At 37.9% G+C, this 23,879-nt stretch overlaps 1 protein-coding gene across 2 annotated transcripts in view; it reads left to right on the forward strand.

Annotated features, from left to right (window-relative positions):
• Positions 1–23,879, forward strand: part of si:ch211-274f20.2 (calnexin) — a 65,386-nt gene that overhangs the window by 21,307 nt on the left and 20,200 nt on the right. For both annotated transcript variants that reach the window (XM_051650342.1, XM_051650341.1), the window contains exons 4-10: positions 938–1,079; positions 1,172–1,253; positions 1,526–1,718; positions 2,002–2,182; positions 20,263–20,383; positions 20,523–20,699; positions 22,609–22,728. In XM_051650342.1, coding sequence (XP_051506302.1) covers positions 938–1,079; positions 1,172–1,253; positions 1,526–1,718; positions 2,002–2,182; positions 20,263–20,383; positions 20,523–20,699; positions 22,609–22,728 — 1,016 coding nt within the window. The remainder of the gene's footprint in view (positions 1–937; positions 1,080–1,171; positions 1,254–1,525; positions 1,719–2,001; positions 2,183–20,262; positions 20,384–20,522; positions 20,700–22,608; positions 22,729–23,879) is intronic.

A 23,879-nucleotide genomic window follows, 5' to 3' on the forward strand; every position in this document is an offset into this window, starting at 1 on the left:
CAAAATTAGCAAAGATTTCACATAAAAAAATATGAGTGCATCACAATATGAAGGTAGCCATTTTGGAAATTATACTACAAGGTCTTCTACTCCAGAAGAGCATGGAAAATTTCATCAGAAGGCAGTAGACATCTAGTACACTGCATACAACAGGTTTTTCAGCAAAGTTTTGATGATGATGTAGAGAGAAATTTTATTTTATTAAACAGGAAGGCAAAATGGTCCTATAAAAGGGCTAGAGGCGCTCATAGTCACAGGGCTCTATTGAGGGGGCATTGTATAAGCTGTGGTGCCCACATATACAAGTGTATATAAACATTTGTTTTCAAAGTTGATGGGCCCCGAGAGCTTGCAGCCCAGGGCCCCCTCGGGGCCATTTTTTAACTAAAATATACTGTATATTTTATATATATATACTGTATATTTTTCTTTATTTATTATTTTACTTTTTGCATTTATGAACATTTACTTTTTTTTCTTTCTCTGAAATTTCCCTCGGATCCCTTAGCACTCCCTTGCGGACCACTGGGAGTCTACAGACCCCAGTTTTTAAACCCATATTATAAGGGCTAATGTAGGGACAGTTATCACAAAATAAACCTTGACAGGGTGATCAAAGTGGAAGGGTCTTGTATCACCTTGAAGAGGTTTATTTTGCGATAATGACCGCTTATTACACAGCTACTTAAAATGAATTAAAAACATGAACATGAACATTTAATCTGATTTGCTATATTGTGGTCCAAAAAACATTTATTTAAAATTATTTTATTATGTGAGAAGAAAGAGAGAGCATGGAGTAATAAGAAAGACATCAAACTAGCTGTTTATCTTTTTACCAAAAATATTTGACCAGAATGAAGTATTTCAGAGAGATGCAAAACAATGTCAGAAGTACAAAATTCAGTGACACTCTGCTAACCTTCATTTTATACAGGGAAGTGGGCTGTAGAGGAGCCTATTAAACCAGAGTTATTGGGAAACAAGGGCCTAGTCCTCAAGTCCCCGGGTAGACACCATGCCATTGCTGCATACTTGAAAAAAGTGTATCACTTCAAAGACAAAGTTCTATGCTTGCAGTAAGATGTTTCTATAAATTTTCTTAAAACACACACACACACAAACAAACACAAACTGTTTGACTAAATGTTCTTTTAAAAAACATCTGCAGGTATGAAGTTTTCTTCCAAAAGGGGGTTGATTGTGGTGGAGCCTACATTAAGTTGCTGTCTCATTCTGATGACCTTCGTTTGGTATGACTAACAATATTTAATGTTGAAAGGAGACTGATTGCCTCATTTGAACACATTTAGTGTTTTAAAACATGAACAGAGAGTTTAAAAAGGGTTATTAAGTTTGCCTATCTCATTAAAGCAATAACATTAAAGCAGACCTGTGTAACATCGAAACAGTAAATTCATGATGTAATCATTATGCCTAACCTTTTCACTAACTAAAATGATTTTACACATACAGATGAATGCACTGCCTTTTTAATATATTGTCGTCATGTCATTAATTTAAGAGCCAGTTCAGCGACGCCACCCCATACACAATTATGTTTGGTCCAGACAAGTGTGGCAGTACACACAAGGTACATTTCATTTATCGTCTTTGGAATCCCATCACTGGGACATATGAGGAAAAACATGCTCGGCAACCAGAAATGGATCTTAGTGACTATTTCGTAGACCACCATTCACATCTCTACACTTTAAGTGAGTCTGAAAAAAAAATGCTAATTTCTCACATGTTTTTTAGCAGATAAATCAGGTGGCAGTGACTTTAGGTTCAAATCCATACTGTCATTTGCATCAAAAGTTTAGATACTTTACGTTTTCATGCAAAATATTCCACTATGTCAAATAAACTAGATAGTGCAATGTGTATTGTTATTTTAAATGGCAAACCTTATGAGAGAAAATGTCAAGTCTCTAATCTTTATTAATGACATTCTGCACTGTTGTTGTCATTTTTTTTTTCTTTTGTTTTCTTTTTCAGACTTGTACCCTGACAACACATTCAAAATCCTCATAGACCAGACACTTATTAATAATGGCAGTCTTTTGGAAGATGTGGACCCCACAGCGGTGTCTGAAAAAGAAAATGCTGAAGAGACAGCTGCTGCCTTGGTAGATAGGTCTCATAGATCTGTTCCAAGATTTGTGGAGCAACATGATAGGTATGTAGTTTTTTAATACAAAACTTACCTGAGAGATGAGTTGTAATAGTTGTGCAGTACAGTGTTAGGGTGCTTTCACACCGGCAGTTTAGTTTGAAACAGAGCACGGTTCACATGAAAAATTGGTAACGTGAAAGCTGTCATGCGGACCGGGGCTCGCACCGTGGTACCGAACCCGAGACTACCTGGAGGATGTGGTCTGAGTTCGGTTGCAATGGAACTGTAGCGCGATTCGCGTGAATGCGGAATGTGTGCATCAAGGTGTTGGATGAGAGAAGAAGATATAACGGTGTCTTTCAGAATCCTTATACACAAGGGGTGCCTACAAGCTTAGCATAAAATAATATAATGCGGCAGTCCCTAAAGGCAGATTTATACTTCTGCATCATACCTGTGGCGTAGGCTATGCATAGTTATTGTGGTTATGGCTTAGCCTACGCCGTAGCCTGATGCGCACATCTTTTGACGTGCACATGTAATTGGTGCACTTTGTAACCAGAGACCCCCCAAGATGATAACAATAACCTACTTTTCATCCACTTTTCACACTGTTTTGTTATAGACAAAGTGAAAATGCGAGAAAAAAAAATGTTTGCTAATTTGGCTAACGATTGGTGTAGATTATGTCACGTGACACTCCATTTTTGCGTTAATGCCAATTTTCTCGTGTTTCCAAACAAGATTTTCACGACATTTGAAGTATCGACATATTTTATTTTACAATATTATGTGGACACTTGTGAAATTGTTGCTATAATTTGCATTTCCATCAGCTATATCAGTAAACTTTTTGATGCGCTACACCTTTTGTCACCAAAAAACCCTTGGATGGAAACATAGTTAATGATATCTGAGGTAGCGTCCCATTTTATCCTGGATTATTTTAATATCAGTGCATCATGTCACATTGGAAGTGAGACCATTAAAGCAATTGTCTCAAGCGGGAGAATCTGCTGTTTTTATGTTCTGTTTGTGTTTCATAAAGTTACAAGCGAAACGCACCAAAAGATATCTGTTTACAGCTTATAAACTCTAAAAGCCTTCTTTTTCTCAGGGCTTTTACTTGATATTAATTTGATATGTGAGTGAAATAATATGTGTTGTATTCTATTCGTGAACTCTCCGATCTGCATAATGATTTGACTATGTGTTTGACAGTATCCCAACTAGCCAAATTACGTGGTCATTACATAACTGCAACGTAATTTGATGACCGAACTTTCGTCGTGGCAACAACTGATTACATGTGACACCCAGAAAAGTAAAATTCCTGGGGCCAGTTTTATAAACATTGCATACGAACAAAATGGGCATTGAAACGTACATAAGCAATTTCCCACGAACATATCATGATTTATTTAAAAAAAATAAAAAATAAACTTGTGTTGGGCCTCATGTATTCAGACAGAAGACAAAGGCAGGCCTAACACAGTTGTAAAACCTAATTCAGCCCCCCACATAAGTCGTAAATCTTACTGATAAAAACCACGCCAAAATCAAACAAAGGGAGTCCAAAACAGACTACAAATCCCATGAAGCCTTGCTCACTAAAGGATCAAACTCTCAACTCCTATTGGATAAGGCACACAACAGAATGCACCTCAACCATGACATCATCAGGAGTAGAAATACCTCTGAAATGCTTCCAGCAACTTTGTTCGCCGTGTATAGAAGCAGCTCATCGCTGCTCTCAGGTGCAGCTTCGTGGCACAAGGAAGTAACGTCCGACTTGAAACTGTGGCCATACAATCTCCATCTCGCTGGACGAGTTGAGATTACTCTGTGTTCAACCGAACACTCTAACGGATCCGAAGGAGACCGCCGAGCAATCCGCACCTTCATCCGTTTGCCTGCAGAAGTGAAGAGATTAACGATTTCTCTTCCATCTTCAATCAAGTCAACATTTCTGAGTTCTCCGCCAGCCCACCGAGAATCAGCAGCTGTAACGCCCACCGAGAGAGCGAGGAAACGGCCTCCCATCATCACCCGAGCCTCGAGGAACCGAGTCTGAGTTAAAGGATGGATGAACACACATTCTGCATCCTCATGCGATTCAAGTAAGAGGTTTACGTCTGGGCAGAGATAGAATATTATAGTGTGTTATTCTTGTGTTTCAAGGTTTTTTCTACAGTTTACGGGCCGCCATGTCCGCTCATTATTAATACTCAGGGTATTAATTATCACGAATTTGATTTGCTGTATTGTGGTCCAACCAAATTGGACTTGTGCATTTTCGCCACCACGTGTGAGACCGGCAAACTGAGTTTATCCATTAAAGAATCAAAGAACGCGGGACTGTTTACAAGCCGTCCACCGCGTCTCTGAGTGATAAACTAACAGCTGCTTTCTCTCCCACGATCGCAAAATCGGCTTTGGGGCCGTCACTTAATTCTCTCTCTCTCTCTCTCTCTCTCTCTCTCATACTAACCACACATGCGACCCCTCACAAACATTCTGGCACACATTTTTGGCTCATAGATAGCTTTGTGCTAAAGCTCAGCTTTGTCCCTAAGCTATCGTACAAGCGGATACATGTGGTAACTGGTAGACGCCATTGACTGGTTTCTCTCTGCCCATATTCGCGGTCATATTCCCTGGCCGGAAGTCTCGCGTGACATACTCTCCACAAGAGTCATGTCCGCCATTTTGTGCATGCCCTCCTTACACACACACACACACACACACTCGCTCTCACACACACACACACCCTCATGTGTTATAGGATTATTTTGATTTTCATATCTAATCATATCACTGTTTAGTTTGTAGTTGTAAGTCGGAAGTTTCTTGACTGCGTTGTATTAATTATTAATTGATATTACTGCATAAATAAACCTTGTTTATATTACAAAGAGAAGTGTTTTGGTTTGTTTTGCATACGCCTGTGTCATGCTGACGGGATGTCAGTGCTCGGATTCAAGCCTTCATTCATTTTTTTTTCCCGAAAATCGATATTCTTCGGATGTAAGTTTTCCCAAGAAAACAATCTAATATTGAGACTGTTATACTGTCTGGTTATTAGTCCCTGATTCCAGGGTGGTACCCCGTCAATGTTAATCCTTATTAATATTCTGTTGATTTTTGATAATTGATAATTATCTTTGATGATTGTTGAATTTGAATGATCAATAAGCTAGTGTTAATTTTAATTAATGTTTCCTCGATGTTAACAATTAACGATTATCTTTGATAATTGTTGATTTAAAGGATTAAAAAAGCTAACATTGATTCTCATCAATGTTCTATTGATTTTAATAATTATCTTTGTTAATTACTAATTATTGCTAATAACCAAACCCGCTCCTAAATGTAGTGCACTACATTTACTGGAGCCCCATATGAGGTTTTAATGAGTTAGATTCAATTAATTAATTTAAATATTAATTAATAACTAAAGAAATAATTATTAATTATTTCTGATAGTAACACTGATCTAAACAACCAGTAAAGGCCTACACTTGGCTTAAATATGTGCGCACCATCCGGACACTCTTGACTGTGCGTACACACTCTTCTATACTGTTGTGTGTGAATTGGTGACTTCATAGGGACAAATAATGAACTTAACAGACTGATTATAAACTCTGATTTTCATTTAATTCACATTTAAAATAAAAAAGTTAAGTATGTAGTTAAGCACTTGAAACAGAAGTAATCGTAATCAATCCAATAGTAGGCTATATTATTTTTATGTAACTAATTGAAAAGGGATTCAAATATAAGCTGTAAAAGGGAAATATTGGTCTGCCATGCGCTGCGTTTGGAGAACTTTACCGTGGAACATGCAGTAACTAAAAATGACAGCGAAGATTTCTTAGTTTGAGATATTTTCTGTTCTTTTACAATCATGTACTGAGATAAGTCTAGCCTTTGAATAAAGATTGTCTGTAATGTGATGTGCACTTGACTTTGACTGACGTGAAAAGGCTCGGTAAAATGGACAGTAGCTATAAGACAGGCACTGCTGGTAGTCAGTAGTCGAACGGACCATTGGAGAGACATGTCTCATCAGAAACAGTATTGTACAGCTGCAAACAGGTACAGCAATGCACATAAAATGCGCATCAAATGTGCTGCCTGCTCCACTTCATCCCGACCCTCATCGCAATGAAACCCCCGTAAAAGTACATTTGTCTTTCAGCTGTTTTTTTTAAATGTAAAATACCAGTCAATTATAAAATCTTAGTAATCTGATGATATCAGACAATGCCGCACAAAGAATTTTAATAATTTTCATTTTGTTTCCAATACTAAATATTTAACTTCTCAATAAAAACACCCTTAAAACGATTTAAAAGGTTTTCTGAGAAGCAAAACTGCTTAGGTTAGATTTATGTCTGCAAAGATAAAAAACATTTTGCCAAGGGATATTCAAGATATATTCTTTGAAAACAAGTTCATATCTTAATAAAGAATGTTTCTTCATGGTGCAGCATCTAATCTTTGGGCACATGTGACATTTATAGTCTTATCTCTTATAATAGAGTTTCTCGTACTGTTAAATGAAGTAATCATGTGTCTGGATGGTGAAATGCATATGGTAATTGTTTGCAGATGAGGATATGCATAGTAAAAACAAGCATTGTACATGCAAACTCTGACTTTTGTGCTTACACACACTTTTAGGAAGAAATCTAAGCAGAGTTTTATACATGAGGCCCCAGGTGTCGTGATTCTGTCAGGACTGATGTAAATATGGAAATATTCTAGTGTTATGTTTATAACTTAAGAAATTTTTATATTGTGTTGTGAAATAAAAATTGTCTTACCTCAGAAAAACAAACGGTCCTGTCAGACGTATTTCCGTTTTGCACGCACTCTGTTCAGATGGTCTGCGTGCAAGAGTTCAGGTGGAGGCGCATGTTGTTATATTACAGTATGTCAAGTCAAGTCATTTTTATTTGTATAGTGCCTTTCACAACACACATTTCAAAGCAGCTTTACAGAAAATCATGCATTAACAGAAAATGAAACTGTAATATCTATAAAGTCTTAGAGTCATCATTGTGTAGTTTGATTAAATATGATTATGAGGTGTGTATAAAAATAAGTAATTAAATAATTGTATTTAGAACCCCAGTGTGCAAGCCAAAGGCAACTGTGGCAAAGAACTCAAAACTCCATAAGATGTTGGTCAATGGAGAAAAATAACCTTGGGAGAAACCAGGCTCACTGTGGGTGCCAGTTCCTCTCTGGCTAACAGTATGTATTGTGTATTTCCCATCCATCACTATATTAAAAGATAGCAATTATTAAACTGTATAAATACATTACATAACTGGACCATTCTGGGTAAGCTTGACTTTGACTTTGTGAATTAGTAATTTAATGGTAATGAAATTATGGGCCCATGACGTTGCAGTTATGTTGTCAGTAAGTCATGGAATTACCAAAATATTACATATATATTACGTAACTGGACCATTCTGGGTAAGCTTGCAACATTAGGAGGACATTAAGAAGACACTGTGAATTGGTCATATAATGGTAATGAAATTACGGGCCTGTGACGTTGCAGTTATGTTGCCTGTTAGTAAGTCATGAAATTATCATAAATGGAGAATAAATTACATAACTGGTACGTCGTGTGTTAGCAGGGATTGTGTACAGTACAGTTTCATAAGTTATGGAAATTGAACTTCTTTTTGTCACTTCTAATTTGTCAGCAAATTAAAAAGCACCTAGTAAGAGTTGGTTATTGCCTATATGCATTGTAAATTATACCCATTTAGTGTTCGCCAAGCAAGGTATAGTTATTATTCATTAATTTGATTATTTCTTTTTTTATCAAGGAACATCAAAAGTATGACAAAATACGTACTTATTATCAAGAGCAAGCATACAGTGTTTTACTCATTTATTTGCTCCCTGCAATGCAGGCAACATATATAATAAATAATATTTAGCTATGAGATATGTAGTATCAAAATTTCAACATGTTCTCATACTTTGAACTCATACTTTGTGCTGCAACTTTTGGCTTCTTCTTTTTTTAAGTCGCTTGAAAAAATCACGGGTCATTGGGCTTGTTTTAAAATATATGGTTGCTTGTTAGGAAAATCTACTTTTATGGTCGCTGTTTTCTCCAATGCATTGATTGACACTGTCTGCTCACAGCCTCACAATAATATCAGTGCTGTAGTGTAATTCGTAATTCCCCCTTATTAGAGAAAAATTACGTTGTATCCAAGCAGCATGAGAATGAGAGAATGAGCTTTATTTTCAAGTATGCTTACACATACAAGGAATTTGTCTTGGTGACAGAAGCTTCCAGATGGTCTCTCTGCTTCTATCAATCCGCATCAGTTCGATATTGTACTCCCGCGTTAAATTCCGTAACCATTCGCCCCTCGTTCAAAATAAACTGTCCTAGAGGGTAACACTCAAGCTCATGCAGTGTTGCCAACTACTTTCAATGGAAAGTAGCTAAAACCTTCTCCAAAAGTCACTAAATGTCGCTAGATAATGTCATGCGCTAATTAGGATATTCGTGATGTCATCAGGTCATATTTGTATTCTGCCAAGTGTCAGCTGGTGTCAGCCCTTTATATCTGTTTGCTTCTCTCCTACTCTCTGTGCTCACATACTGTATTTTAATACAGCTGAATTCCCAATAAAGCTGTTCTCATGTACATATTTTTCAAACATTTGTCTGTTTCTGCTGTCAGACAACGGAACGAGTATGAAATAGTTACTGAAATGTGGCCCACTTGGCATAGAAGTCTGTCTTGCAGTAAAGACAGTATGCCCTTGTATCCTTGCCCACATTCAGGGATTAACTCATTCTTTTCTATACTTTTGGGAGTATATTTTAGAGTGTGACGTTAGCTATTTTTTAAAAATGTGTGTGTAATGTCCAAGGCTGTGTGTATTTGTATTATGTGTATATAAGTTTAATCAAGTTTAAAGTTTATTATTATGTGTTTGAATAAAGTAAAATGTACAGACCTGTATAAATAAATGATCTGAATTCAGAGAATTCAGAAACGGGAATGAACTAAACCCCTGTGATAGTGAGTGATAAGACAGTGATAAGTGCATGAGAAGAATAAAAATCAAATTAAACGGTCAAATTAAAATTGTTTAAATTAAAACAAAGGAGGAGCATACAATACAGATTAGTGATTGGTCCGTGGCAACACTGTATGCACATGCACAGCTCATTCACGTCTATGTCAGCTGCCGTGAGGTCAACTGGCTGTGCTGCTTCCAGTGTTGCCAATTTAGCGACTTTGTCGCTAGATTTAGCGACTTTTCAGACCCCTTTAATGACTTTTTTTTCTAAAAAGCACCTAGCGATCAAGTGATTTTTTTGGACAAATCTTAGCTACTTTCCGTAGAATAGTCACCAGTACTGCCGTGCGAGCGTGAGGTCTTGCTTTCCCGCCGCAGGCATACCTCTGTCTGTGTCTACTCTGTTCAGTGAGTGGCAGACAGAGGAGCAGCACATTCAGTTCACTGCACGGCAGCTGACACAGACGTAAATGAGCTGCACATGTGCAAACAGAGTTGCCAAGGACCAGTCAATAATCTGTATGGTTTGCTCCTCCTTTCTTTAAATTTAAACAATTTAATTTGACCATTATTTTTCTTGCTTATCACTCAGTGTTACACAGATGGAGGCTATGCGCTGTGTGAGCGAAAAAATAAGACATTCTGTCGCTTCTAACTTTCTCTCTGAGTGATAATTTTACATGTAAATATAGCCGAAATCACAGCACAGCCGTTGTCTTCAACTGATGTGTATGGTGATTTTGTCAGATGACGTCGCAGTTATAAAATCAGGGTTTTAGAATTGCAGAGCAGCAGCTTGGAAATTGCTTGGAAGTGATTACTGGTTAACATGTAGTCTTAATGGGTGGCGTTTCAATCACTATTTCATACTCGTTTGTCTGACAACAGAACCAGAACAAATATGTACATGAGAACAGCTTTATTGGGAATTCGGCTGTATTAAAATACAGTATGTGAGCACAGGAAGTAGGAGAGAAGCAAACAGATGTAAAGGGCTGACACAAAGCAGAATGCAAATACGACATGATGACATCATGAATATGCTAATTAACGCATGACGTCATCTAGCGACTTTTAGCGATTTTTTTTTTAGCAGGCTTTAGCTACTTTTCATTGAAAGTAATTGGCAACACTGGCTGCTCCTCAGTGCCACTCACTGAACAGAGTACACGCAGAGAGAAGTGTATCTGCGGCGGGAGATCTGGACCTCGCACTTGTGGGAAGTACTTGCGACTCTTCCATGGAAAGTAAATAAGGTTTGTCCAAAAAGTTGCTAGATTTGTTGCTAGGAGCTTTTTTGAAAAAAAGTCGCTAAATGGGTCTGAAAAGTCGCTAAATCTAGCGACAGAGTCGCTAAGTTGTCAACACTGTGCTCATGGTGCTGTACTGTACTTCCCTGCCATGTCTCAACCGCTAGAGGCCAAAAGTGCGCAACGGATGGATTTGATATAAAGAAGGTATGATAAATCACAAAATATTATGTAACCAATTCCTACAATTTACTTAATAATCATATCTCAGTATGTTAAATAACAATAATGTATATTAAGACTTTATTTACAACTGTAATACAATAATACATATACAGAACAACCACTTTTAATGTTTGAATCAATCATATCTCTCACTACGGTGTGAAATGTTTATTTATGCCTTATTTTGTTCAGTTGGCATGTAGGAGTTGATAACAGTTTGCTTAATCTCATTCCATATTTGAATAATTGCTGCAATATCATAGAGGATAAATTTCCTCATCTATGATATTGCATTATATTAGTACAGTATTTTTGTACAATATGTTAACTTAATAGCCAAAATACTTGGACATACATGAATGAGAATAAACCTGAAATAGGAATGTGTTTCAGTCACAATGCACATTATGTAGTTTAGAGACGATTATAGACATTTAAAATGTTACAAATGGCTATTTCTATTTAAATAAATGTTGTATTCTTAACATTTTCTGTTTGTCCAAGAATCCTCTTGCAGCAATGCAGGTCTTTTGGAAGGCATTTAGAAGCTGCTAGTTTAGAACCTGTGAGGAGTCTGTTTCTCGAACTAGAGACTGTGATTTACTTATATTATTGTTGTGCATCTGGCCATCCACTTCCCTCTCTATCCTGGTTAGAGATTCTTTTTTCTAAACAGTAATGCATGGAATAGTCTTCATCTCTCTAAAACAATAGACTTTATGAGAAAATACAATTTCAGGAGAAATGTGTTTATTTTTTGCCTATTTTTAAAAGTGTAAAGCAACTTGTAAGAACCTCAGCAAATGGGGAAAAAACCCACTGAATTGTGATTTCCGCATGGTAGCGAAACCATTTTCAGTTGTTCTAATAATAAGAAAATGTTCTTGAGTACCAAATTAGCACTTTAGAATGCTTTTGTAAGGAATAGGTGACACAGTATATGTTTTCCATCACGGGTAAAGAAAACATTTAATAAATATCACAAAACAAGTATTTCAAACTGTAATAATAATAAGCAATTAATGATTTTGGCAGTATTTTTGATCAATTTAATGCATCCTTTGTGAAAGGAAGCTTCAATTTCTTTCAAGAACAAAAATGTCTTTGTATTCTAAAAATGGAGCTGTATATACTATATATAAAATATAATTTTCATAAAGTAACCTGTAACGTAATTACTTGAGTAGTTTTTCGGCAAACTAATTATTTACTCTTACTTGAGTCATAATATTTCTGAGTACTTCTACTTGTACTCAAGTGAATTATTTGTTCAGTAGCAGTACTTTTACTTAAGTAAAAAAAATCTGTACTCTTTCCACCACTGCGGAACAGGCTATAAAAATATTGGGCTTGTTTTTGAAGCTGCGGTTGCTTTTTTGTCTCGCAAGAGTTGGCGACACTGGTTCGTGTTCACGCGCGGTCAGAAAAGTATACTCACAAAGGCAATGTGGTCGGCCGGGCGCGATCTGATCCGGAACGCGCAAAAACGAAATATACCTTGGGCTTTATAGCTCTGCATTGGTTATGCTGATGACGAAATATGCATCACGCATACTGTGCGTTAAGTGATCAGCAACGCGGATGCTCAAAGTATCCTTTGGCCTTAAATGCAAACCAACGCATTGGCCACTATGCGGAGCCTACACCGTAGGTTCAATGCAGAAGCATAAATCAGGTTTCGACATTCTATTGGCGGTACACTGGTGAGGAGAGAAGAGGCTATTTTTTATTGGATGTCTATGGAGGAGATGCTTCAGTATGCTGAATAAACTGCTTTTGTGAGGAAACAGCTCATCACTTAATGAACTGTCCACCTGTCCGCTAATCTTGAACACGTTTTACACTAAACAGTCCATTTGGAATTGACTATGTGTGGAGTTTACTATGATAAAATTGCTGTTTTATAAGAGAAGACACAGGCGACAGGTAGGTGTCAGTTTACGGCTCTACCCATTTATTTGTATGGTATCCGCAAAGGGTGACTTACCATCGTAACATGCTTGTTGACCAATACACTCTCTCCTATGGTAAAAGCGCAGAGGTTGTTATCCAAGAAAGAAAATTTGAAGCGCACTCAGAAGCTGATCAGACATGTATGTGTGAATGTTTGTTAAATCTCTTAATACCGGCAGTGTACATTTTATAAAATGCTAACTTTCACCACTTGTTTTTATAAATAATAACATGTGAAATTATAAAAATGTGATAGCCTTTATGTACTCTGAGTTTATATTTCTGCATCACCCTCATGCTGTTAGTACTGGTTTCTATGTAAGCTCTGGGTGAGTGCAAATGTTTTTTTACGAATTTTATGAATGCATACTGCATAAATCTTTTCCCAAAAGAAGAGCATAGTTTGTTGAAAAGTTATTTTGAAACCGTTCTTGGTAATGTTTGTGAATACTTTATTGTGAATATTTTAATTTACAAGTAATCGAGTAATTATTTTTTGTGGGTTAGAGTCAGGGGCGGGGTGACGATTTCTGAGGCCACAAGCAACTGTCAAACCGGGGCGAAACCGGGGGGTGTGGGGTGAAATGGCTCAAAGAATTATAACTCAGAAATTACATATAAAAGTGATTTTAAATCATATTTTTTATTTATCCTAACAGCCTTGTAGCCAAGTAGATTAAGGATGTTTAATAAAATAAAAATCTATTGTTTTTCACTTAAAGAGCCCGTATTATGCTCATTTACAGGTTCATAATTTTGTTTTGGGGGTCTCCTAGAATAGGTTTACATGCTTTAATGTTAAAAAAAACCCATAATTTTTTCTCATAGTGTACATTGCTGCAGCACCTCTTTTCACCCTCTGTCTGAAACGCTCTGTTATAGCTCCTGTCTCTTTAAAGCCCCCCTTTCCGAAAAGCCCAGTCTGTTGTGATTGGTCAACCGCTTAAGAGCGTGTGTCGGAAATGTAACGCCCCTTACCATAACAGAAGTAGCCCTTAGGTGGGCATTATGCAAACGTGTTACATAGTGACATAGCTAAGTCACAGAAGTAATGGCTGCACTGCAAACCAGGTGTTTCAAGCAGTTCAGGAGCAGTGTTTTCTTTGGGAAAGAGTAACTCCCTTTGGTGTGGACTTTGTGCTTTGTAACTTTGCAGAAGTTTTACATGCACAAACAACTATATTACACACTAAAGGAAAGGTAAAATCCCAAAAAGCATAATAGGGCCTCTTTAATCCAAGGCAGTGTGGTATTTAATTTATAATATAACAAATAAGATTTGTATGCATTATGCACCAATACAGTAATATAAAGGCAATGTTTACCTACATATACACTACCGGTCAAAAGTTTTGAAACACTTGACTGAAAAGTTTCTCATGATCTTAATCTTTTGATCTGAAGGCGTATGCTTAAATGTTTGAAATTAGTTTTGTAGACAAAAATATAATTGTGCCACCATATTAATTTATTTCATTATAAAACGAAAATTTAATAAAAATATATATATATATGTTTTTGAAATTGATGACTTGGACCAAATAATAAAGAAAATCAGCCAATAAGTGCCCAACATCGATGGGAACTCCTTCAATACTGTTTAAAAAGCATCCCAGGGTGATACCTCAAGAAGTTGGTTGAGAAAATGTCAATAGTACATGTCTGCAAAATCTAGGCAAAGGGTGACTACTTTGAAGATGCTAAAATATAACATAGTTTTGATTTATTTTGGATTTTGTTTAGTCACAACATAATTCCCATAGTTCCATTTATGTTTTTCTATGGTTCTTATGACTTTACTATTATTCTAAAATGTGAAAAAAAAAAAAAAAAAAAAAATTATAATAAAGAATGAGTGTTTCAAAACTTTTGACCGGTAGTGTATTTTTACAAAACAGTTTTGTGAATGAACAGGGTGTGCAAAAACTACTACTTCACTCACTTATATTTCAATATTATGTATTATTGTCCAGTTAAATTTATTACTATAATATGATGCTGAATTAGTATTATTATTTTAAGGGCTTTTTTTTTATTATTATTTTATACAATAGTAATATAATTTTGTTGTATTGACTTCAACTATGCCTGAAGCTTTTATTTTGATGGAGCAATAATAGTGCACTGCAGTGTCAGTATGCATTTCACAGTTTATACTGTTCCTCATTACAAATCTGGTGAAACACTGTAATTTCCTCCATTTCTGTGATACTGCGTCGCATTTTAAGATTTGTATAATAACTTTTTAGTGGCTTAAAATTTTTGGAATTGCACAATGCATGTGAACCGCTCCACAACGTATCCACGTGTGAACACAGAACAGTGCGTAACCCCTTGAGTGTTCTGTCATCCAACCGGGCCCCCTGATGTCCGGGGCCCAACGCAATTGCGTGAATGTTAACACCACTACTGTTTGGAGGGTAAAATTACTTGAATTTGACAACAAAACCAGCTCCTTGGACAAAACACCCAAGTAAGCATTTATACAACATATTTCACCAAATGTTTTCCCTTGTAATTTTGGCCTCCCTAGGATAACCCAAAGTACTTTACTCTGTGTAATACCGCTAACACTAAATATCAATAAGAGATTAATATGTCAAATAGGCCTGGTTTAATTTAGAAAATAATTAAGAATTATTAGCTTTTTCTACTTTTTGTTTCCCATTCTTCCAAAATTGGTTACACCTGGAGGGTGTATAGCTATAGCTGAGTTCGGAATGGCATACTAGCCTTACTACTCCTACTACTTCTGCCATATGTGTCTATGAGTAGTATGATAGTATGCAATTCCGAACTCAGCGTATGTTTTATCTTAATTTAGTATATAAAAGAATTGTCTCAAGACAGAGAAGTGGAGCACCTCATATGGTTAACAATGAAAAGTTGCCTTTCACAGATTATTTAATGCACAGAAGTGGTATGAATATATTTTGACAGGCATTACAATAGTATGAAACAAGTTCATCTGCGGCTTGTTGATTTTCCTGCACAGTGGACAAAATGTGCACTGAATGTCATGATAATAGCACAGTGTAGAAATGTGTTTACATTCAGCTACAGTTTGCCCAGTCAAACAGGTTCACTTATAATGCAGCAGCCAGTCAAACCATTTGTAAACACTCATGAGAAAAGAGATGCTATAGTAATCTAATATTATGCAATTACTTTTCTTTAACATAACACCAACCCAACCGCCCACCAAATGTGGGTAGATCACGGCAGTGGCATAGCCACTTTGTCGGGTGATGTGTTCCGTTTTTTTCCTGAACTGAAATTTCTGTGAACTGTGAATGCTGTGAATGTTCGCGTGAACCACTGCGGCACACACACCAGTGCACTCCAGAGACAGGATAGCGAGAGCTCTGGGATTGCGTAAGTAAATCAGGCTTCCCTCAATATAGTGACGGAGACCACAAAACTTATGTGACCCTTTTGAATTCAACAGCAAAATTTTGTACTTTAAAGTGCTATATGGAGGAAGTCATATCTAACGAACTGTTAGTAAGCTCCGACATTATAGACAGCACTGACAGTAAAGACAAGGTTTTTTTTTACTGCAGTAACACTAACTGGTAAATGGTATAGATTTATATTAAATCTATTAGGGCGAATCTATTATACTTCATTTTTATTACAACTGTAAAAATTGTAAATAAAGTTTCTTAATGTGTTTAGAATGTTTGTTTTTTCATAACTATAGTTTATTTTCTAGAAAGACCATCTACATTGACCTAACCATTGGTAATGAAGAGCCATCAATGTAGTTATGTCATTAATATTTCAAATGTCACTGTTAAAAAATGAAAGAACAATGGTGAACTTTCATAAGGACAAGTAGAGTTTAGAATGAAGGGGTTTGAAATCTAACTTCTAACCTCTTCTAACTGGCCATGTTTGCCTTCAGATATTCCAGGAGATGACTGAAATCATTGTGTCTCTGCACACAACGTGGCCATCTGGTTTGATCTTGAGATCAGGCTGTGCACATTTTCATTCATAAAGTTTATACTAGTCATAGTTATACTGGCTTTACAGACTCACCATGGCATTGCAATTTTATTCATGTTTATTTAAAACATCGCTTTATCCTTGTGCTTTTTGGATAATCAGTCTAACAAATATTTTTTTCTGAGTCACGCACAATAAATAGAGATTGCAACGCGGCATCCGATTTGAGCTTGAAAACACACCATGTGCCTTTTCTATCATAAAATTTACACTTTAGTCATATTGGGTTCACAGGCTCATCATTGCGCTGTGATTTTAGATATAGTTCATTATAGAATTTTTTTTCTATTATTCGGTATAATTTATTAGTCTTTTAGAAAAATGAGGGCAGAACATTGCCAAATCAGAGCATGGAGACCGCTGTTATGTTCAATCGTAATTTCCCAAGTAAAGATCTCTCAATGATATTTCTGATTAGATATGGCTGTTGGTCCTGAGGTGTGCGGTGTGGCATCCTGTAGTACACAAGTGTTAAGACTTTAGTGAGTGAAGGTGATGATGACTGCAACCCATGAAGGGGACATGATGGATAAGATACTGAGCATGCTGGAGAAAGCATTGGTGTCCAGTCTTCCCAGATTGCTGTGCACAACAAGCAGAGTCTTAAGAGGCCTCAAGTCTGTAAAGTCAAAGACTCTACAAAGACCAGTAGCTTTTGCCAGTAAACCTCACGTGCTCAGGTAAAATACCCAGCACATTGCCTTGAATTTTTCGCAATGAAATGGGCATTTTGTAATAAATCTAGCCATTGATTGCATGGTCACATGTTCAGTGTGTGTACCAATAACAATCCTTTGAAGTACATCCTGACCAAGCCCAGGTTGAACACCTGCGAGTAATGCTGGGTGGCACAGTTGGCCCCATTTGATTTTGATATCCAGTATATAACAGGAGCTAAGAATGTGGTGGTAGATGGGTTTTCTGACAGAAATCAAGTATTTTTCAGCCTAAGAAATGCGCATTTTAAATACCAGAGAAGCATGCCAAGTACCAAAACGCAGAATGAGACATTTTTATCTGCAAGCGCTCTTCGTGTGAAGCAAATTATTAACGCAGCTTCACGGTTGCTGTAACAAAACGTATAGCTACAGTTTACCAGGAGATTGTGGAGGAATTGAGTTTCAGAGATTTAATGCCCATTGCAATGAAAATTCAACCTATGTGGGGACTTCTGTCAGTTAGTCAAACTCCCAGTTAGACTTTGGGAAACGTTTATTGTTACATGAAATGGTGCTATTTTAGTGCATTTTTTAATCTTTATACTGTGGGTTTTGTTTAGAAATTTGTAATAAAGCATTACATTGTTACATTTATTTTGTTTTCTTTCCTAAGATGGAAATAAATTACAGGAAAAGAAGTATATAGTATATAGTGTCAAATTTAAGCACTTACAAAATCTGCGATTAATCGTGATTAACTTAAAAAAATTATGCGATTAATCTCATATGACAAGTCTCTAGCTTTTTTTCTTTAAAGGAAGAAGTGGGAGAAGGATAAAGAAAAAACTGACATACACAGTATGCCGCACACCAACTGCGAACATCCCCGCGAATGCCCAGCCAATAGAAACGAGCCATCAGACAGTCTAGTGTTTTTCCCTGCCCACCATCAGATTATAATGAGCCATCTGGAATAACATTTCCTGATGGCTCTTCGGTACTAACAGTTGGGTTGTATCCTCCTTTGTGTCCTGCATCACTCGATACAACTGATCCTTAATAATTGAAAAATATAGATATGCGAGTGCAATGTCTGGCTGGAGGCGTTGACCATCAATCACTTTCACTTGATCAAAGGTGTGCCTAAGGGTCTCATCTCGTGTCTGCTCCAGAGGGAAATCCCCAGCAGGGAATCCTCTAAGGGCTGGGGAAGCCGAGACTTCCTCCTCCCTTACATTCTCCTGATGTGGCACTGATGTAGATGCCATGGCTCCACCTCCCCAGCCAGCAAGTCACACACCACACACCGATACACTTTGTTGCAGGACCCATCCTCACACATTCCCCTTAACAAGGTAGTAAATGCCGGCCAATTCGTTTCCAAGATTAGTGGATGGGTGAGGCGGGAATTAGCCTCAGCCTCGACACTATGCTTTTGCCCCCAAAATTGAATAATGATTGTCACTACTGGGTAATTTTGGATATCCCTGTGCACACACCTTACCTTCACCCACCGGCTTGTATCCAAAGCATCGGATTGAACCAAGCTTTGGTGAATGGAGGTTTGATTACAACCTGAATTCACCAAGGCTTGATATGTATCCCCCTTAATACTCACAGGTATCTGGTATGCTCCTGCTCGATCGGGGGCGGTCTGTGGCACATCGGGGACCTGGACCAATGTCTCCAGCTCCATCGTGGGGCAAAACGGCTGGGGAACCGGTTTGGGGTAGGAATTCCCTGTTTATGGGGAAAAGGAACAGGGGAAGGAAAGGGGGAGGTAGAAGAGGGGGAGAGAGAGATGAAGAAGGCTCATCAGCCCCAAATATACCACCATATGGTCCTCAGCCAGCTGGACCGCCTCATCCAGCGACTCCGGGCGGTGGCACTGGACCCAGTCCACCATTCCTTTCAGTAGCCGGGCGATGAACTGCTCCAGATTGAGCACTCCCTCTGCGACTCATTCCTCAGCCAGCAGCCACCTTCGACAGGTGTCACGGAGCTGTTGGGCGAATGCGAACGGACGGCCGTGCTCGCCAAGCATCTGCGAGCAGAAGTGTTGCCGATGTTGTTCTGGGCTGCGGCCAACACACTGCAGGATGGCTTTCTTCAAGTCCTTGTACACCAGGAGGTTTGACGCCGGGAGTTGTTGGGCCACGAGTTGGGCTTCCCCGGACAACAGCAGCAGTAGGCGGACTGCCCATTGTTACTCGGCCAGTTCCATGCTCCAGCCATCTGCTCAAAGAGCTCGATGAAAGACTCCGGGTCATCCTGAGGTCCCATCTTCCTGAGAGTGGCTTGTGGAACAGTCATAGATGGGGCCGGTGTCGCGACTGATGACCCCTCCTTGTGTACCAAGATCCGTAGCACCTGCCGGTCCTCCGCTTGCGCCTGGAGGAGCACCTGGAATCACTGGTCCTGTTCCACATGCAGGTCAAGCAGAGCCTGATGTTGTGATTGGTGGATGCCGGCAAGGGTCTTGAACACTTCGGCCAGCGGCGAGGACTCAATGACAGTGTTTTCTACCTCCTAATCACCGGTTTCAGCACCACTGTGACAAGTCTCTAACTTTCTTTCTTCAAAGGAGGAAGCGGGAGCCGAATAAACAATCCAATTCAAAATTTTTAATAGACTGACAGCACTACTGAATACATTTAAGAGAGAGTATTTAGTATTCAGCCCAACCCTGATTATACATAACAACACATGAAATTGCGTTATTGTGATTTACCCAATATGGATTCAAAATATTGTATTGCGTATTATTGTGTATTTGATTGTACGTCAGTATCCTAAGCATTTTTATAGGTATTTGAACAACACAAAACAATATAATATGTTGAAGGTTGGCCTACATGAATAAGTTTGTTTGTTAAAAAAATCATTGGACAACCAAAGCATGCTTTAATAATGTGTAATAATTTGTACGCTTTTATTACACATTATGTTTGTGCACTTCTTTGTACAGATCAAATTATGTTGACGGAGAGTGCAGTGCTTTTACTGAAGCTTCAGACTGTGAGTTCTTGACCCTTAATCCTGCTTCTAACAAGCCAAAGAAAGAGCCCAGCAGCAGCCCTGATGATAAAGTGAGGGTGCACTTTAAAAAAAAACAAAAATTATTATGACTTTTTTGGGTAACAATACATCCACTTTATCATGTCGGTGAAAATGATGCTGTCACATTTGCTGATTAGTATATGTGTTTTACTGATTGATTAACATTAGGGAAACAAAGGAGAACACTTTGAGGATGCTCAGCTACTCAGAATGAGCCCTGTCACTGCTGTAGGCTTTGAGTTGTGGTCCCTCACTGGAGATGTGATGTTTGACAACATTTTGCTATGTGACAATTTGGAAGTTGCCAGCCACTGGACAGAAGACACATGGGGTCAGAGGCAGACAGTAAGCAGTGGCTTAACCATGGTGGCCCAGAAGTGCATAACACAATAAAATCAGAAAAGCAAACAAATATCCATTATATGGTGGCTCAGTCTCAATTTGCTGTGGCTTTTCTGTACATTATTTCCTAATTGTGTAATCCCTGCTAAACAAAAAAAAACCCTATCTAAAACCTGAATCGCTGGTTTCCCAGCCTGCTCAAACTGGTGCTCAGCTGAGTGTTGCTGCCTAATTTCATTGTGATGTGGTTTATTTCCATTAAGTTTACATCTTTTGATTGATTTATCAAATTGTGTGTTGTGCACCCCACCGTGCTAAAAAGTCCCATGCTGCATTTTAATTAGGGCTGCCCCCGACCAAAGATTTTCCTAGTCGACTAGTAGTCGTTAGTTTAAGCCATTAGTCAACTAGTTGTCGCACGTTTATAATATTACTTAAATATATTCTTTTTTTTGGGGGGGGGGGGGGGGGGGTCAGAAAATAGTTTGAGTTCCAGGGCTGACAAAGAATGTTGTAAGTAACATTGCTAACACTGTTCTACATTACAGAGAAATACTAAACCATAATAATTTGTCTTTAAAATAGCCTATAAATTTTACAAGTGCACGCACGAAGCGAGCCGCATCGACACCGGCAAAAGTGGTAATGATTCGGAATGTGTCGGAAAAACCAGCAAGGAGACTGTCTGAACATTTTGTTAATTTATAGACAGAAAAATGCACATTAGGTTTGTGTCGACAGACGATGATCTCGGGGATCGACTATCGAGTGATCGCCGACAGCTGATGCCTTTGACGATGTCAAGATGATATTTGGCTTGTTTTCCCATTAATGTATTAAATTATTTTTATTATTAGGCTATTATTATTATCAAATTAATATTACAAATAATTTGCCCATAGACACATGCTTGAAGAAACATACTTTATTATATTATTTAGAACAGATGACAGAAAGGCCGTCTATGCGCATGTATGACACGCTTTTGTACAGAGGCGTGCAGTCTCGTGGAACACGCGCATGTAAAAGGTTCTCACTCTTTGTTTCTGCCTTCTGAATTTTTTTTTTTTTGCAAGAACAGTATCGTGTATATATATACTGTATATATTCACCGATCCCTCAGCCAGGGGGTTGCCGATGTAATTGGATATTGCGATATATATATATATATATCGTGAAGGAGCGAACAAAACAAATTTATTCACACACATGATGTGTTTTTCCAGACAACGAAATACCCGACTGGTAGAGAATGCACAGATGAATTAGGTTCTTTGCCAGAGAGATGTTGCCCTTCACAACTGTTGTAAAGCCATCTTTCAAAAAGTTGAACAACACACATTTTAATTGCACTTATTTTTTTCCAGTTTCATTAGAATTTTTTATTAAAATATATAAAAAAGAAAGTTCAAATTTGAAATCAAGGTGTCTTGCTTTATTGTGTAGGCTTAACCCTAATCCTGTTTAACGAAAATTACCCCATAGTACCACCTAGCTTCCAACCAGTGGTAATACCGGTGTTCCTCGGTTTGAACGTGACTATTTAATTACCGCATGGACATGCCATGTAAATTATCATGTCTGTCCATCACTGACTGCGTGACTTTGCCACTTCCTGTGGAAGTTTTTTTTTTTTTTTTTTTTTTTGCGACCAACTGACCAATCAAAACTTGGTTGACCAAGACTCTTCTCATCGACTAATGTTTTGTCGACTATTAGGGGGCAGCCCTAAATTTAATAGTGTGTAACTAGAACGGCCAGAATATCAATGCAGATTATCAAGTCGCTGTCAGAAAGAAGTTTCATTTGATCAAACTTCATAATGTTTCATTTATCAACAAAGTCATACCAATATGTTTAATACTGAGAAATAACTTTTCATTGAACATTAACTTACATTGTTCTCTTATAGCTAGGAATGTTGGAAAAGCTGTTGGTGGCAGCAGTCAAACGGCCATGGCTCTGGGGTGTCTATGTCTTCACTGTGGGCCTTCCTATGATCCTCTTTGTTAGTTTCATGTGGCCCGATAAGGTAAAACTGATTAATCATATATTATGTTTACTATCATATATTTATCATATACCGTGGCAAGAAATGTATGTTAACCCTTTGGAATTACTTGCATTTATGTATAAATTAGCCTTAAAATCGGGTTTGATCTTCATGCAAGTTACAATAACGAGAACAAACATCTGTTTTAACTAATAACACAAACATTATTGTATTGTTCTTGTACATATTGAATACATAATTCAAAAATTAACAGTGTAGGTTGGGAAAAGTATGTGAACCCCTAGGCTAATGACATCAACAAAAGCTAATTAGAGTCAGGAGTTGGCAAACCTGGCATCCAATTAATGAAATGAGATTGGAGGGGTGGGTTAGAGCTACTTTGACTTATATAAAGCGCTCAAACATTTTGAGTTTGCTATTCAAAAGAAACATCTGCTGACATGGACCATGCCTTGCAAAAAAGAGATCTCAGAAGACCTACGATCAAGAATAGTTGCTTTGCATAAAGCTGGAAAGGGTTACAAAGTGTCTTGAAGAGCTTAGATATTCATATGTCCAAATTGACAAATTGCCTATGAATGGAGATGATTTAGTACTGTAGCTACTCTCAATAGAAGTGGCCATCCAGCCAAGATGATTCAAAGGGCACACTGCAGAATGCTCAATGAGGTAAAAAGAACCCTAAAGTGACAACTGAAGACTTGAGGGAATAATTGGAACTGGTTAACATCTTTGTTCATGAGTCTACTATATGGAAAACATTAAACGGGCATGGTGTTTATGGCAGGACAGCACTAAGGAAGGCACTGCTTTCCAACAAAAACATTGCTGCACGTCTGAAGTTTGCCAAAGACCACTTTGACACTCCACAACGCTACTGGGAAAATGTTTTGTGGACAGATGAAACTAAGGTTGAATAGTGATTTGTGAAGAACACGCAGCACTATATATGGTGCAAAAAGGGCACTGCATACCAACATGAAAATCTCATCCCATTGGTGAAGTACGGTGGAGGGAGTATCATGATTTGGGGCTAATTTGCTTCAGGGCCTGGACCGCTTGCCATCATTGAGGGAAAAATTAATTAAGTTTATCAAGATATCCTACAGGATAGTGTCAAGGTGGCTGTGCTCCAGCTGAAGCTCAGTAGAAGTTGGGTGATGCAGCAG

Source organism: Myxocyprinus asiaticus, chromosome 22, assembly GCF_019703515.2.
Source record: "Myxocyprinus asiaticus isolate MX2 ecotype Aquarium Trade chromosome 22, UBuf_Myxa_2, whole genome shotgun sequence".
NCBI classification, from domain to species: Eukaryota; Metazoa; Chordata; class Actinopteri; order Cypriniformes; family Catostomidae; genus Myxocyprinus; species Myxocyprinus asiaticus.